General features: G+C 41.5%; 2 protein-coding genes across 2 annotated transcripts in view; both read left to right on the top strand.

Moving 5' to 3' along the window:
- thap12a (THAP domain containing 12a) overlaps window positions 1-2464 on the top strand; it is a 4333-nt gene extending 1869 nt beyond the window's left edge. Inside the window, exons 4-5 of the mRNA XM_035666654.1 lie at window positions 50-86; window positions 198-2464. Of these exons, the coding sequence (XP_035522547.1) occupies window positions 50-86; window positions 198-2014 (1854 nt within the window). The 3' untranslated portion in view covers window positions 2015-2464. The remainder of the gene's footprint in view (window positions 1-49; window positions 87-197) is intronic.
- A 1891-nt stretch (window positions 2465-4355) lies between these two features.
- Window positions 4356-16097, top strand: si:dkey-250d21.1. The gene is made up of 11 exons (XM_035666653.1): window positions 4356-4693; window positions 6298-6418; window positions 6840-6944; window positions 7055-7091; window positions 7251-9046; window positions 9140-9170; window positions 9472-11237; window positions 11419-11467; window positions 11944-13736; window positions 13833-13869; window positions 13984-16097. The coding sequence occupies exons 1-11, from the start codon at window positions 4599-4601 to the stop codon at window positions 15495-15497; spliced, it is 7344 nt and encodes a 2447-aa protein (XP_035522546.1). The 5' UTR covers window positions 4356-4598; the 3' UTR covers window positions 15498-16097.
- The last annotated feature ends 197 nt before the right edge of the window (window positions 16098-16294 follow it).

The following is a 16294-nucleotide window of genomic DNA, read 5'->3' as shown; positions in this document are numbered from 1 at the left end:
ATTTATAGTTTCTATGTAATGACTTTTTAAAATTGTACTATTTTTGTAGACCAAAGACGATGAAACGGAGAGTAAGGGGAGAAAAAGTAAGGAGAAACACACACACACAACAACACACACGTGTATCACTTGACAATGGCACAAGCTGAATGATTGATTTGGTTTTTATTGTGCAACTGTCTCTGTCTCCCTGTTAGAAATCAAAAAGTCTCCAGCAGAGACAGCTAAGGAAGATGTCCAGGTCCTCCCAGAGGAAGAGGAGTACAAAGAGTATCTGAAGTCATTATTTGAAGTACTTGTACTGTTGGGAGAGCAAAGCATTCCTCCGACAGGGCCTGGTGATAGTAAGGAGGATGGCCTTGGGTCAAACAACTTTCAGGCCTTGTTAGAATATCGCATGAATCGAGGAGATGAAGTTCTTAAGAAGAGGTACGATGTGAATAAGGAGTGCTGCTCCTCAGTTCGGCTGAATCAGTTGATTGAGGTGTGGGAGAAATGCATCTACAGTAAGCTGGTGGAAGAAGTTAAACAAAATGGCTTTTTCTCATTACTTACTGATGATTTGGTCAAGATCTCAGGAGAATGGTACCTCCCGGCTTTTGTCCGTTATGTGGACCAGTCTAACTGCCCGCGGGAGAGGTTTGTTGGATTCTTGTCCTTTGAAGGAGATGGAGATGCCTTAGCAGAGAAACTTCTGTCTGAAATGACTGACAGATGGGGATTGGATATGGAACAGTGTAGAGGTCAAGCCCACTCCTGCTCTGGGACACATTTTAGTAAAATAAAAACATTTGCTGCCAAACTGATGGAGAGGTATCCAAAGGCAGTGCTCACACTAAGATCTACTTGTGCATTGAACGTGTCACTGGCGAAGGGTATGGCTTTGTCGGGGGTTCAGCTCGTCATGTCAACCCTCAAGAAGATTGAGTCATTCTTCAGTCAGTCCCCTTTACTGCAGTTGGAGCTGGAGCACGCTATTTCTATTTTCTTCCCAGACAAAGAGGAAAAGGTCAAAGAACTGAAGGAGATCTGTCAAACCAGCTGGACCAGCCGACACGATGCATTTGAGGTGGCCGTGGAAATTCTAGAGGCATTACTACTCTGTGTGGACAGCGTGCATGACAACGAGGATATGAGGTGGAACGATCAAGTCACGCACAACGCCTTAGAGATTTCAAAAGCTCTAGCTGATTTCGAGTTTGTCATGGCGCTGGTCGTGCTGAAAAACACCATGACACTGACACGAGCATTTGGGAAGAACGTGCAAGGGAAAGCGACAGATGCCCACTTTGCTGCAACCAGTTTAAAAGCTGTATTGCACTCACTGAAGGAAGTGGCGGACAACACCGATGTGTATCACGAGTTCTGGAACGATGAGGCCGTTAACCTAGCCACTGCGATGGAGATCCCGGTGAAGGTTCCTCGCTCATTCTTGAGAAAGCATCAGTCAGAATCTGGAGCCATTCGGCCGGAGACTTACTACAAGGATCATCTGACTGTTCCCGTGGTGAACCACATCATCAAAGAACTGAATGAACTCTTCTGTGAGGACCACCTGAAGGCTCTGAGATGTCTGTCACTGGTCCCTGCTGTCATAGAGCAGCACAAGTCCACTGAACCCGAGGAAGAGAGCGTGCAAGTGTTTAAAAATGACATCCCTAATGCAGGAACCCTCTCCGCCGAGCTGCACTGCTGGTGGGTTAAATGGAGCAAGAAGGGCAAAGGTGAGACTCTGCCCTCCAGTCTCCAAGAAACACTGCAGCTGGCCGACGTGAAGTTCTTCCCAAACATGCTCGCAGTTCTGAGACTGATCGGCATCGTGCCTACCTTGGCTCTGGAAGACAGCTGCAATGTGGCGTACAAGCGCTTCCAGATGTACATGGAAAACACGCCCGACAAGTTCAAATCAACAAGTCTTGCTCTTTTGAATTTGAACTATGATGTTGGGTGTGATCTGGATGCAGTAGTTGAGATCTACATGAAGACATACCCAGACCAGGAGGAGGTGTCTTAGTCAGTAATGGTAGTTAAGCGTCCGGGACAGATGATCCACAGCTTATCTTGATAAACATCCTCCTTTAGTGTAGGTTTTTTTTTACTATCAGGTCCTCGTTGTGAAGTAGAATCTTTTAAAAGCTGTGTGTTTTTAATAAAATGTAGAATGTAAAAGAACAATAGACTTAACTACAAAGTGTCATTAATTCATTGATAAATTCCAGATGTTCATTTTGTTTTTGTTGTGCTTTTCCATGCTGTTTTCTGTCCAATCCTTCACTCTATTGTTGAAACAAGTAGCATTTATTTTGTTTTAAGGGTGGGAATTATGTAGTCATGTAAGCCTTGTTAAAGTGTCTTTACTGTGTCACCCAGCGTTCTGCAGACATTTAACAATTGGATAAGGGGGATCAGATATAAATCCCTCCCTGAACATGTTAATAAAGAGGCAGTCTCTTGGGTTTACTAAGGTTTTGTGGTCATCATTTTATATTTTAGTATTATTATTATTATTATTATTAGTATTATAAGTATTTTCCAATTTTATCTTAGCCCTGTTCTGAAGGTCTGTGACAAACTCAAAATGATCCAGAAACTGGTGTTTTTTGAGACGCTGAATGAGAAATGCAATTTAGATTCTTGTATTTATTTATTTAATTATTTATGTGCAGAATAAAACAAAAAAAATGACGATATGACGGCCAATTAGCACAAACCTAAAATATCCGTATTAGGGATGTATCCTGATAAATATTCACTAAGTGTTGAGTTCTGTTTGAGTTGTTTTGTGATAGATGTTGGAGATGAGGACAACATTAGTGTGAAGCTTTAAGTCTCTTTCTGGGAATAAGGCCAGCATTCTTGGATACACCCCCGTTTGACTAAACAGCCAAGTCATGGTCTGCTCTGAGACTCAAACTTTCACTATAGTGAAATCTGATTGATGATCATGATTGAAGACTAAAATCATTTGCCCTATGCACACTGTTTGCTGCAGTGCACAATATTAATATTGCATTTTCAGCCTTACATCCTTTTTTTTAACATATATACCAGGATCAAAGTTAAATTTTTGAGTTTGTTGAATTGTTTCTTGTTTCCATCCATTTTCTTTAGGAAGTTGATTTCCAATGGAAAGATTCTGCCAAGTGAATTGCTCTAATCTTCTACCTTGTGTATTAGAAGGGAGCTGTGTTGCTATCATCAGTTGTTTTTCTTCCATTTAATGAAATGTGACGAGGAATCGCATTATAACCCATCATCTGCAGCCAAAAAAACACAAATAACAATATATGCAGACTCATAGGTTTCTATCATTTGGATCCATTAGCTTTCTTTTGTATAATAAAGCCATAAAATGCCAAATGATTCAGTATTTGATTGAATTAAACCACTTTCACTGTAGGCATTTTCAATTAAAGCAGGAAAAGCAGAGCTGTGATGATATGTCATTTAAGTGTCCCAGTTCCAGGACCCTGAGCAAGATTGCTTCGGGCTATCTCCTGTATTTTATTTCTCCTGTTTATGTCAAACTCATTAATATAGTATATCTTTATATCAGACGTTGCATCCCCTAAAGGCACTGGCAAATAGACAGTTAGCAGTGGATGTATTTCTATGTCAGAAAACTATTTTAAAAAAAGACATCATTACACACTACACTGTAGGTTCTAGTCAGTATTTTCTTCCAAGACACATGGTAACAACAAAAAGCTAGTGCAAGGTGTGATTTAGGATAGGATCAGAGAGATTTAAATGGTCTACTGAAGAATGTGTAAGATGTGTATCCAGAGTTTATGGAGGGCATCAGTAAGAATAACATGAACCAAATCTGCTTTACAAAGTGTGAAGAAGAGGAACCTGCAAATCCAAATCAGAGAGTATAAAGTCAAAACAAGAGTAGTGCTGCAGTTCAAGGTACTGACAGAACTGTCTGTCAGAGGCTTCTGTTTAATGCTTGTGTAATGTCACTTATAATATAAGTAATGAATACTGAATGAGATTCTTAACTTAACTATGGTTGCCATGCAAAACAATTTAAATGAACATACACTTTGTCATTGTATTAACTTAGCAAAAAAGCAATACTAATCATTAGTTGTTTCAGCTTCACCAAAGCAAAGAGCTTTTTTTTGTATTTGTATAGTGGATGGCATATAAGTTGATATGTACATAAACATACATACAAACATAACATAAAAGTATATCTTGGGATATGACAAAAGGAAAAAAAACTAGCACAAACCAGTGGACACAATAGGGTCGGGATGATCTTGACAATGAAACTCTTTGGCCAGGCCTGACGGTGTCACTCTGCCCTCTGCTGGCCAACATTTTGTACTGCACAGTCCAGTTCCTGGTTGATGGGATAACACGCTTTCGGCGACTCTTGGCTCACCACGCAACATCAACTTTTGAAGCATGGAGTTAGTAGGCTCTTAGTTTGCCAAAGGGATATTAAGCGAAACTAACATTGAAACTGAACTGTGTCGGTTGCAGGTTTTGCCCAGGGCATGACTCTGTAGACTCTCCTGCAGGTTTTCTCACAGTAGGCTTGCCAGCTTAGCTAGCTAACTTGCTAGCTAGCTACATTGCAGTCCAAGATGACTGACTGCTGCGCCGCAGCGAACTGTGATTACCAGCAAGGGGAATCCGAAAACTCCACTCCACTTTTCAGCTTTCCGTTGGATCCGGAGCGGTAAGAGTTGTGCTTATTTCAAAGAGGTGTGGGTTAAAAAGGAGCCACTTAGCACGCAAAATGAATGTGTTAGCTATCCACTGTTAGCACTGGCGTTAGCTTAACATCATGTTGGCTAACAGTGACACAACTCTGTCGAAAATGGCGCAGACTAACGTTACTCTTCAAAGAAAAGTCCGTGTGAAATACTGTCCGTTCACTCATTCGGGATTAGAGACCGACACTGGTGTGTAATATTGGCTCTATCGTTTTATCTTGTGTGTTCAGCCATGCCACAAAACAAGAGAAACCATAGTTACAAACTTTTTGTACTGTAATATAAATCGCCATCGGTACACGACACCTACCGTCTCGATAGTGTGGTAACGTTAGTAGGAGGACTGACGTTAGCTTAGCAAAATAAAAATACCTCCCACTGATAGTGCTATTTGTGTTAGTGTGTCTGTTGCTCACCAACCTGCGAACATTACACGTTAATTTTTCAGCACAGTTCATTGTGAACAATATAAACTGAAACTTACATTTAGGTAGTTTGAACAGGTGATGTCCCTGTGGATAAACAGCAGTCTAGCGCCTCCCTTTTATTCTGCTCTTACCTCTCGACTGGCGCTGTTTTTCACTTTCACACTCCTGTTGTATTGAGCAGAGTGTTATCCTGCTTTACAACAATTACGTAAATTAATTTAAGGACCGTAATTGAATGAGAGATGCAGTTCAGCTGGCTGTATCACAGTAATGTATGGACAGGAAAGACTGATGGATCACAGGGTGTCAGAAATGAAGTATTTTGATAGCGACTTTTGCTCTGTGTGACACCCACCGTATATCCTGATATTGTGTCGCATTTAGAGCAAAGTAAATCGTATTTGCTTGTGGGAAAATCTACCCATTCTTATTCTGTTATTCAGAAAGAGAAAAGAAAAAGTATAATGAAAGAATTAGCATTGACCAACACTGAAGCAGGCTGTGTTAACTAAAGCAGAATAGTATCAGTGGGTGTGCTAAAGCTATGCAGTTGTTGCAGACATGACCTCTTAAAGCATAATAGCACAGCATCTCTCGAGAACAGTTGTGTATTTGTCCAATATTTGATCTTGCATTCGCTCAGTCTTTCAACATAGCAATTGGCAGTTTTAGCCTATACAGTGGTTTGGATTAATATAACAGTAGTGATATAGTTTCTCTCTGAAACATTAATTCCCTGTTTATTTTTCACACAATATGTAAGCATGTTGAACTCTAAGACGAGAATAAGTTGTTACCTAAATATTGTTGCTATTAGTGAATTTTTGTTTCTCTAATCTAATGTATCATGACCTTTCTAACTAAACCAAGAAAGTAGCATAGCTTAAGCAGTTCAATTACTGTCCATACTGTATCATGTAGACCTACTACTAAGGTGGCATTGTAGTAATGTAAAGAGCTGCTATGCTCATCCATGTTAAACTGGCACATCAGAATGAATAGTTTACATGGAATTAAAGCAAACTGTAGAACTCCTGTCTGTTTGTCCAGTCAAGTGTTTGCACTGATGCCTATTTTAATCATTAAGTCTATGGTTGTGATCCCAACAACTTGTGCTTTTTTCCTCTTGTACTTTTCAGCTGCAAACAATGGTTGAACAACTGTTGTCGCCAAGATTTGGCATCAGAACCCCCTGAACAGTTGAATAAGCTGTACAGACTTTGTGCAAAACACTTTGAGCCTTCTATGATCTTTCAACAGGTAAGAAGCAAATCTGTTGCTCATTAGTATTAGAAACACATCTGTGAAATCAATCAATCAATCAATCAATGTGATGCAGTCCAATAAGTTGTATCAACCCATTCTGATGCTGTCAGCAAAGATGTTTGAATGTGTACCAAGCCGAGATGTAACTCAATGTATTAACATAAAATGTTGTTTTTCGTTACTAATATGGATGTGATTTGGTTTTAAAACAACAGAAATACTTTGCTTAATTAGACAATTTCTTAATGATTACTTTTTGTGTCAATAGTGGTTTTGTTTTGTTTTCAACACTTGAGTAACCATTCCTTAATCTCAATAACACATGTTGTGAACTTGTCGGTGGGAAATTCCTTACTACTACGTAGAATGTTTACTGTAATCATAAACGTGGGATCTACTGCTATTTGTTTTTCAGAGCGCCTCCAGTTGTGTCTTAAGGGAAGATGCTGTTCCAACAATATTTGACTTAATGCCTGTGAATAATCAATCACCCTGCAACAGAAAACGAGCTAGAGATCCTGTAAGTGTTTCATTCAATGTTTAAAATCACTCTACTTAACATTTTTCATCAGACAATAAAACACTATAAATACAAAAAAAAAATTGTAATTATCCTTTCCATTTAACCAGTCGGAAGAGGAGCCTACCTCTGTGAAGAAAACAAAAGGTACAGTAACTGGTTCAATTCATTCTTCAAACAGCCTCTTATTTATGACTTTTCCTTGACTTTTAGTCTACATTTAGATGTTCTAGCCCTTGTTGTAAATATTCACAAATATTTAAATGATCTCAACCTTTCAATTAGTTATTTTCTCTTTCTCGACAGAAAACACAACAACAGCAGAAGTCACAGAGGAGACGAGAGAAGCATCTGGGGAGAACAGTGCCACGCCTCAACTGCAAAGAGATATACAAACCCACGAGGATGTAGCCAGCTCCAAAGCAAAAGAGACTCTGAAAGTCTATTTCAAGGAAATCCTGGCACTGACTGGATTCAGCATCAATGGTGCAAACACTGATGAGCCGATTGGAGGTGCAAGAGGTCAGCAGGCTCTCAATCGTATCTGTGTGGAGAAAATTGACAAGAAAGAAATCCTCCAGTTCAGTGAAGACCTTATGAGGGAGGAGATCCAAAACAGCCTCAGACTGGCCCGCTTCTTCTCCATTCTGCTTCAGGATGTGACAAGTATAGAGGGAAAGGAGCAGATCCCTGTTTTCATCAGGTCTGTCACAGTAGATGGGTTCCCACAAAAGCACCTTGTTGGGTTCTTACCATGTGACATGGATGCAGAGAATCTGTTTTACATGCTTCTCTCAGAGTTGCGAAACAAGTGGGGGCTCAGGATGGAGCACTGCAGAGGACTGACTTACTTGGTTACAGGCAGTATGTGTCAGAAAATGCGAGACCTTACCTGCAGGATTCTGCAGGAGTTTCCACAAGTAGTTCTGTCACCAAGTGACCCATATGCCTTCAACATATGGATTATCCGCTGCATGCCTGTGCCCTCCATTCAAAATGTTGCAGACACTGTAGAGGAGGTGGCCTTGTTACTCAGGAGAACACCAGAGCTGTGCAAAAGATTGGAGGGAAAGATCCAGATGACATATGGGCATATAAAAGGGGAAGTGGACAGAATCAAGGCAGCAGTCAGTGAGAACTGGGAATATGGCACTGATGCCTTCCAGACCATGTTAGATATTCTGGAGCCATTCCTGAACTGCATCAATGAAATGATTTCAAAGGTAGATGAAGATACAGCTGAACAGATGGCCAAGCTCAAGCCAGTTTTGAAAAATTTCAATTTCATCATCACACTAGTTGTTCTGAAGAACACCCTCTGTTGTGTGAGCATACTCAACTCGAGTCTCAGGGGAATAATTAGCATCAGCAGTACCTTGCAGTACACAATTTCCAATGCCTTAAAGCTGGTAAGCAAATACCAACAGGAGCTTGCAATATTCCACAGAAAATGGTTTTCAGATGCAGTTGGCAGAGCAAAGAAGCTGGGAGTGGAGGTCACTAAACCAGAGATGGACCAAGGAGACACAACCGAAACACCACTGGAGGACTTCTACAGAGAAACTCTGAGCCGGCCTATCTTGCAGTACCTTGTTGCAGAAGTAAAGAGGGTATTCAGCACAGAGATGGTGAGGATTCTCCGATGGCTCTCATTAGTGCCATCTTACATGGCTGACCACAATTTCAGCATTCGCAGGGATAAAGTAGCAGACGCCAACTTGAACAACCTTGCCAGGCCCGACACGTTCTATGAAGAGCTCGGTTGTTGGGAAGTGAAGTGGAGGCATGCGAGCAAGCGCAGGATCCTACCAACAACAGTGTTTGCTACGCTCAAGATTCCTGATATTGGGTTTTACCCAAATGTGCAGAGCTTGCTGAGGGTGTTGGGCACTGTTCCATGTGTAAATGCAGAAGCAGATGTGTATGGCCAGTACCATATGGTGCTGGAGCGGTGCCACTCCTACCTGAGAGCCACACCAGAGGACCAGAGACAATGCAGCATGGCATATGTCTACGTGAACCAAGACGTGCACCTCAATGTTGAACAAATGGTGGATACATATGTCCAGAAGCATCCAGACATCCTGCACTTGCTGCAAAAGGTAAGTAGATTTTCATTAGCAGACTACTGTAGAAATTTCATTGACCTAATAAAACAACTACTCTACCTGAAATTACTTTATACTTTGTTACAGGATGATGACACAAAGGAGAAGCCTGCCCAAGGTGAGATGACTTCGAAATGATTTACCTTTTCAGCTTGTCGCAATTTTGGTTAATCACACGGCTATTCTATCACATAAATCCAAACTATACAGTTGAAGGGAATGTTGTCTCAAAATAGAGCTGTAAACACCAAGATGGGAAGCTTTTAAAAAGGGTTTTGAAATTAAATGACCATTGGACTTTTGGACAGAATAGTCAAATTTAATATTTTTGTTAACCTGCAATATTCAATATTTACACTTGCTTATTTGGTGGTTAACTGCAATCTCAGTTGACATGGTTATTTCACCTCTCATTTCAGTGGCATCCCATGGGAACCATGCTGAAAAGGACACTGAAGAAGAGATACAGTTCATAAACCTAGAGATGGATGCTGAAAGGCTTGTGGAACTGAAGTGTGCAGAGACTGATAGAGAAGCTCTTAAATCTGCTTTGCAGGCTGCAGTGACGGCTGCATACAGCAGTCAAAGCAGGCAACATAGTGATGCTTCTGCTCAGGATGGAGAGGTCGAGTATGTGACCAAGTCTGAAATGAAAGAAGTACTTACTGTGTGTGAGAATGCCGTCAGGGAGGGAATCCTCATGGAAGTGGGAAGTTCATTCTTTTCCTTGTTCATTGACCGTGTTGTGAAGTTAGGGGAGAAAGACTATCTTCCACTTTTCCTTAGGTTTGTGGACAGTTTTGATGTCATGCGATTGGAATTGATGGGATTCCTTGAGGCAGATCTTGATTGTGATGCCATGGTGCAGCGTCTCATGGAAATAGTAACAGTCGAGTGGCATCTTGATTTGAATAACTGCAGAGGTCAAGCATACCTAGGCTCTGGTGATGTTTCCTACAAGCTGAAAGCCTTTGCCTGCAAAGTCCAGGAAAAGTACCCCCTTGCTATAAGCACACACTGCTCTTCCTACTCTTTCAACACATGGTGGTCCAAATCCATCCCAGTGCCTGCTGTTAAGAGAGCCCTGGATACATTTGAAGAGGTTTTGATGTTTTTTGGCAGTAGTACTACTCTACAAAAACAGCTTGACCATGTAATAGACTTTGGTCTGAGAGAGAGCTATGAAAAGGTCCAAGAGTTACAGGGGACGTTCTGTGGCCATTGGCAAGAGAAGCATGATTCTTACGAGGTGTTTGTGCAAATGCTGGAGCCCCTGGTTGAATGTCTCGAGAAAATCAAAAACAACCCCCAGAGATGGAAAGCCTTTGTGTCTGAACAAGCTGGGGCACTCCTCCGCAAGGTGATGGAATTTGATTTCATCATTGCTATGGTGGTCTTGAAGAATGCATCATCTTTTACTAGAGAGTTGAGCGCAGGTCTCCAGAAGGACCACTTCAGTGCCGCATCCCAGCTTTGCCAAATCACTGGTATTGTGGCCACTCTGAACCGAGTAAAAACAAATATGAAGGTGTTTCACCAGAACTGGTTTGATGAAGCCTGTGCAATTGCACAGAGTCTAAGAGTGCAGATTGAAGTGCCTGAAAACTCTTTGCCTAGAGACGGCATGATAAAGCCAGTCGGTTTTTACAAAGATGGCTTAAGTGTGCCCCTGGTAGATAACCTTATCAATGCTGTGAAGGATCATTTTTCAGAGGACCACAAGGAAGCTCTCAATTTCCTCTCCCTAGTTCCATGCTCAGTCACAGTGAGTTACATGTTTGAGAGCTTGAAGTCAAAGCCTCCTCTCTACAGCAGAGATCTTCCTGATGCTGACAACTTCTTCACAGAGTTGTGCTGTTGGAGAGTAACATGGAAGACCAAAGTTGCATCCGTGACCATACCAAGCTCAATATTTCACACACTGCGTCTGCCACTCATGCAGTACTTTGGGAACATCAATGCACTGCTGAGGATTATGTCTGTGCTACCCAGCACAGCGCTAGAGGACTGTGGTGTTGTAATGCGCCACAAGAAGTTCCAAGAGTACCTGAGAAATACAAATCCCAAAGACAGGTCCCCATGCTTAGCTATGCTCCAGGTGGGCACGGACTTCAGCAGAGACCTGGACCACATGGTGACCCAGTGTTTGAAGGTTACACCACAAGCCTTGGAAGGCATCTGTCTGGTAGGTGCTTGTATTCTTTAATAAAAATGAAAAAACACTATAAATGACTTTAAAAATTAAATGTATTACATTTCTTTTTTATGTTTATTATGATTATTGTCATATTGTTGTTATTATATTCTATATTTTATTAATTATATGAATGTCAAACTAATTTTTATTTACCTGGGTATATTCACAGGACAAGGAATCCAAAAGTTTCATCAGGAACTCTGAAAATAATATGGAAGGTATGGTTGTTGAGATTGTATTACATTACATTACATTGAGTACATCATTTGAACATTTAGGAGGATCTATTGGCAGAAATGGAAAATAATATCCATAGGTATGTTTTCAGGAAATAGGAATCATGTTTTTGTTACCTTTTGTAGAATGAGCCATTTTTATCTACAGAGGGTACAGGTTCTCTTCTATGGAGTCTGCCATGTTTCTAGCAGTAGGCACAGAATGGACAAACACTGGCTCTAGAAAGGGCATTTTATGTATTTTAAGGTAAGGTAAGGTGAAAACTCACCTTATTTCACCATAGATTCTCCTACGCACTTGGAAGGCAAGCGGTATTCAGTTTGTGCAATTTGCAACTTCACTGCTAGATGCTACTAAATGCTACGCACTGGTCCTTTAAGTAATGTCCAATGGGTTTTTTGCTATAATTTAAATGTTTGCTATAACCACTGTTGTGTTTGTTTTTCTGCCTATTTAGTTGACTGTATCAAAGAGGAAATTGAAGAGTCTAACATTCAGCAATCTCCTGACAAGATTGAGGACCAAGACATGAAACCAGCAGATGAGAATGGGCATGCAGGAGATAATCGTCAAAGCTTGGCAACAGTATTCAGACTGGCTACACTACTAGGGAAGAAGAATAGCAGTCTGTCTGACATCTCAGAAGAAGACCGAGAGCTTTTCATCCAGGAGCTCAGCATGTGCCACTGGTTTGGAAGTGAGAGTAAATGCACACCATGTATAGGTGATGATGAAATGGTCAACCTCCTAATAAATGGAATCAGAGATGTCATACTCAAGGAAATACAGGAATCGCCGTTCTTCTCACTCATCACAGACAAACCTGTGAAAATTGCTGACAAAACACACCTACCTGTTTTTGTCAGGTATGTTGGAGAATCTTCTCCAAAGGTAGAGCTCATGGGTTTCTTACCTTTTGATGAAAACAGTCATGTTGATACACAAGCGAATAACCTCGCAAAGATTCTCACTGAAGACTGGGGCTTACCAATGTCTCAGTGTCGTGGACAAGCATTCATGCACTTGGGCTCAGGTTATCAAAGCCTGAAGAAAATGTCTTTGGATTTCCTCAAGAGCTATCCACTCTCTGTTGTAACACCCAGTGAGTCTTGTGGCCTTGCTCATTGGCTGGCAGGAAGTGTGCCTTGCCCTTCAGTAGCAAAAATGTTGGACATCACAGAAGATTTGCTGCTGTTCTTTGATCAATCTCCTTGTCTGGAGGGACAGCTAGCACAAGCCGTTGATGGGCTTTTAAATATGCCAAGAGAGGCCCTGGAAGAAATGCCAGAAACATGTTGCTCAAGGTGGAAAAAGAGAGAGGACTTCTTTGACATACTCGTTGACACATTGGAGGGCATCCTCAGCTGCCTGGATGCTGTCAGTTCTAGTGCCATAGGTTCCAAGTCAATGCATGCACAAGTTCTCTCTACCGCTCTGAGAAATATGGATTTCATTGTCACCCTTGTGATTTTGAAGAATGCTTGTGCTCCTCTTCGTAACTGTAGCACTGTCTTCCGCTGTGGAAATCCTGCTGATATTCTCTGTGAAGTGGAAAAAATCCCCTCGATCATAGAGACTCTTAACAAATTGTTAGAAAATGTGAGCACTGTGCACTCCTCTTGGTTTGAGCAGGCATTCCAGCTAGCAACCAAGGTAGCTCCTGAACAAGTGTGCTTCTCGGAGGAAGCCAGCAGCTATGAATCTCCAGAGATATATTACAGAGAAAATCTCAGTGTTCCTCTCCTCAAAAGTCTCATCGATGAAATGAAGTACAGCTTCTCAGACAACCACTTAAAGGCCCTGTCAGTTCTGTCGTTGCTGCCCTCCTGCAATCCCATTCTGTCGGAGTCCACAGACAAGCCATTCAGCCTCTACCTTACAGATCTTCCTGAACCCGAAGCAGCCGAGCAGGAAATCAATGCCTGGGCTTCTGTCTGGAGAGAGAAATACCAGGATGTTTCTCCTCCGACATCCATTGCTGAAACACTAGTCCATCCTGAGTCAAAGAGCCACCCAACTGTGACCTTACTGCTTAGGCTAGTAGCTGTCCTGCCTAGTGTCAGTATGGAGTTTGACCTGATGAAGACCACTCTGAATTCCATGAGGGATCTATTGAAAAACACTGTATGCAAAGGCAGCAGAATGGATCGTGTGATGCTCCTCTCTCACTGCACCACACTGCAGAGACTGCCGGAGGTCATTGAGAAGTGTATGGCGGTTGATCCAGAGAGCAGTCCATGCCTTTCCCAGGTACATTTAAAATTGTTTATGTTGTGTAAGAAAACAAAATACAATTTTTAGAGCTATTCTAACCGGCACTATATATCTTTTTTTGTTTTGTTTTAGGTAATGGGAACTTTGCAAAGACTAAAGTTGGAGAATGGTAAGTGCTTTCATGGCAACTTGATAAAAATCCCAGGCTTTGATTGTAATTATGACACGACATACAACATTTTCTATGTGTGGCATTAACATTTACTTTTATTCTTTAAATCAGCGGCTGAAACAGAATCACATGCCTCCAGTGTAGCAGAGAAGCCCACTGATGGAGAGGTGAAATCGGCTGATAATGAGGTCAGGCTGGAGGTCACTGAAGGACCAAGAAAAACAGTGTCCTTCTATGAGCCACAACTGCGTGAGCAAATCCTCAAGGAGCTCTGGGACTCTCAGTTCTTCACGGTTATAACCGAGCAAGCTGTTGAAATTGACGGCGAGCTCTATGTGCCGTTGTGCATCAGGTACTTCAACAAAGAGGACATCCAGTGTGAGGAAACACTGGCTTTCATCCCATTTGGGGAAGATCCAGTTGTCCTTGCAGATGCTATTGAGACTGCACTGTCTCAGAAGTGGGGGCTTAACATGGAGTATTGTAGAGGACAGGCCATGTTGAGTGTTGGTAAATTTGGAGCTCAGATGAGGGATGTAAGTTTAGCTATAGCTAAGAAATACCCCCAGGCTGTAAGAACTGTCAGCTCTGCGTTGTCTCTGAATGTATGGCTGGGTCGATCCTCCCCTGCTGAAGAAGTAGCGAATGGAGCCATTCTCATAGGTAAAATATTACATTGGCTGACAGAGGATGCAGAACGCCAGAACAAACTGGAAGACATGATCATTCACGTGTTCCAGCACGATGAAGGAAAGGGCAATGAGCTGAGGGACAAACTCATCAAAAACTGGGAGAAGAGTCACGACATGCACGAGGTGATGGTAGAGATTTTAGAAGCTGTCATGCTCTGTTTGAATGAGCTGAAAGGGGAAGGATGCACTTCAAACCAGCAGCAAGCATCACAGTTCTTCGATGCAATCAGAAACTTTGAGTTCATCCTATCAACAGTGGTGCAGAAGAACATCTTGAGTTTAACTAAAAAGCTAAGTCAGTCTCTTCAGGGTAAACCCTTAGATATGTTACTTGCTGTGAATAGTTTGCCCGAACTCAAAGCATCCCTCAGGCAACTAAACAGTGATATTGACACACATCACAAGGCCTGGTTTGAGGAAGCTGTTGTACTGGCTTCTAAACTCCATGTAACAATGTTGCATTCAGTGCTTCTAGAGCCATTGAGTGAGTTCTACAAAGAATCTGTAAGCGTGAAAGTTGTAGAGCACTCTATAGCAGAAATTGACGACCTCTTTACAGAGAAGGTATTGGATACCTTGAGGTGTCTGGAGATTGTGCCTTACGCAATGTCCAAAGTAGAAACCAGCATTCTTAGTGGTCTTGTGTTCCATTTGTACAAGGAGGACTTGCCAGATCAGGTCTCTCTTCACTCTGAGATGAAGTCGTGGAAGGAGAAATGGTTAGATCCCCTGGCAGGTTATCTACCAACTACTGTGCTAGACACACTTAAGACATCACAGATAAGAAGTTTTAGCAACATTGAAACTCTCCTCAGACTCCAGGTCATCTTGCCGTTTTCAAGGAGGGAGAGCAACTTCAGGCAGGGAAAAAGAAGCTTACAGGAGTTCATACAGCAGGAAAGGCGATCCCTCACTGAGCTACATCCTCTGTAAGAGTTGCAGGTCTTCCATCACGGCTAGCAGATTTGAGCAATGCGTTTGAGATGTCACCGCCACCGTACTTAAGAACTATTGTCTCAACCTAATTGAGGTCCCAAGTTCTGAACTCAATATTTCTGTGTACATTATTGATCTAAATTCTTTGAGATTTCCTTTTGTTGTTATCCTGCAAACCAAGCCCTATGTTATGTTTTTTTATTCTGTAGTTTGTACAGTTGTACTGCCCAATGGGACCAATGTCTTGGCAAAAAAAAGCAATGCTCCTCTGATGGTTATCAATGCTTGTGTGCCTTGATGCAAAATTAATAATTTACCCCATTTATCATGATAATGCAGATGTTGAAAAATGTCCCATTGGCGTTGACTGACTTCTGTATAGCTGTCATGAAATAATTATATTATTAAATTGCACCCTTACCTTTCCTGGGCACAAATAGAAATGGTTAGTTCCATCATGTCTTCTGATGATTTCCCCTGTTTCCTGTCTCTTTGCAGGAATGAATTTGCTGTAAACGTATCTTTGAAAGAATGTTTCCTTAATAGGAAAACCTTCATATATATTTGTCAAAAAAGTAATAAAATGCTCCAAAAAGATGTTTTGGCTTTTGTGTTTCTATTTTTCCTTCCTAAGCAAGATGTACAGTATGTTTTCAGGTGTTGTAAAGTCTGTAGTCATGTCTGTAAGTTAACACAAGATGGCGCAGTAAGGCTTTAATTTACCTACTGGAGAAAAAAGTGAGTCTTGTAAGAAGTGGCACTCTAGACGAATATATAATATATTATATATATTA

This window comes from Morone saxatilis, unplaced genomic scaffold, assembly GCF_004916995.1.
Source record: "Morone saxatilis isolate NCDOM2014 unplaced genomic scaffold, NCSU_SB_2.0 Contig20, whole genome shotgun sequence".
Classification (NCBI taxonomy): domain Eukaryota; kingdom Metazoa; phylum Chordata; class Actinopteri; family Moronidae; genus Morone; species Morone saxatilis.
The sequence above is the reverse complement of the archived record's forward strand: the minus strand, read 5'-3'. Positions and strand labels throughout refer to the sequence as shown.

Excerpts from the sequence above, each read along its gene's own strand:
- si:dkey-250d21.1 (XM_035666653.1), top strand. The coding sequence starts at position 4,599 with ATGACTGACTGCTGCGCCGCAGCGAACTGTGATTACCAGCAAGGGGAA. Across the intron at positions 4,694-6,297 it reads TTTCCGTTGGATCCGGAGCG|CTGCAAACAATGGTTGAACA; the intron begins GTAAGAGTTGTG and ends TGTACTTTTCAG. Across the intron at positions 6,945-7,054 it reads GAAAACGAGCTAGAGATCCT|TCGGAAGAGGAGCCTACCTC; the intron begins GTAAGTGTTTCA and ends CCATTTAACCAG.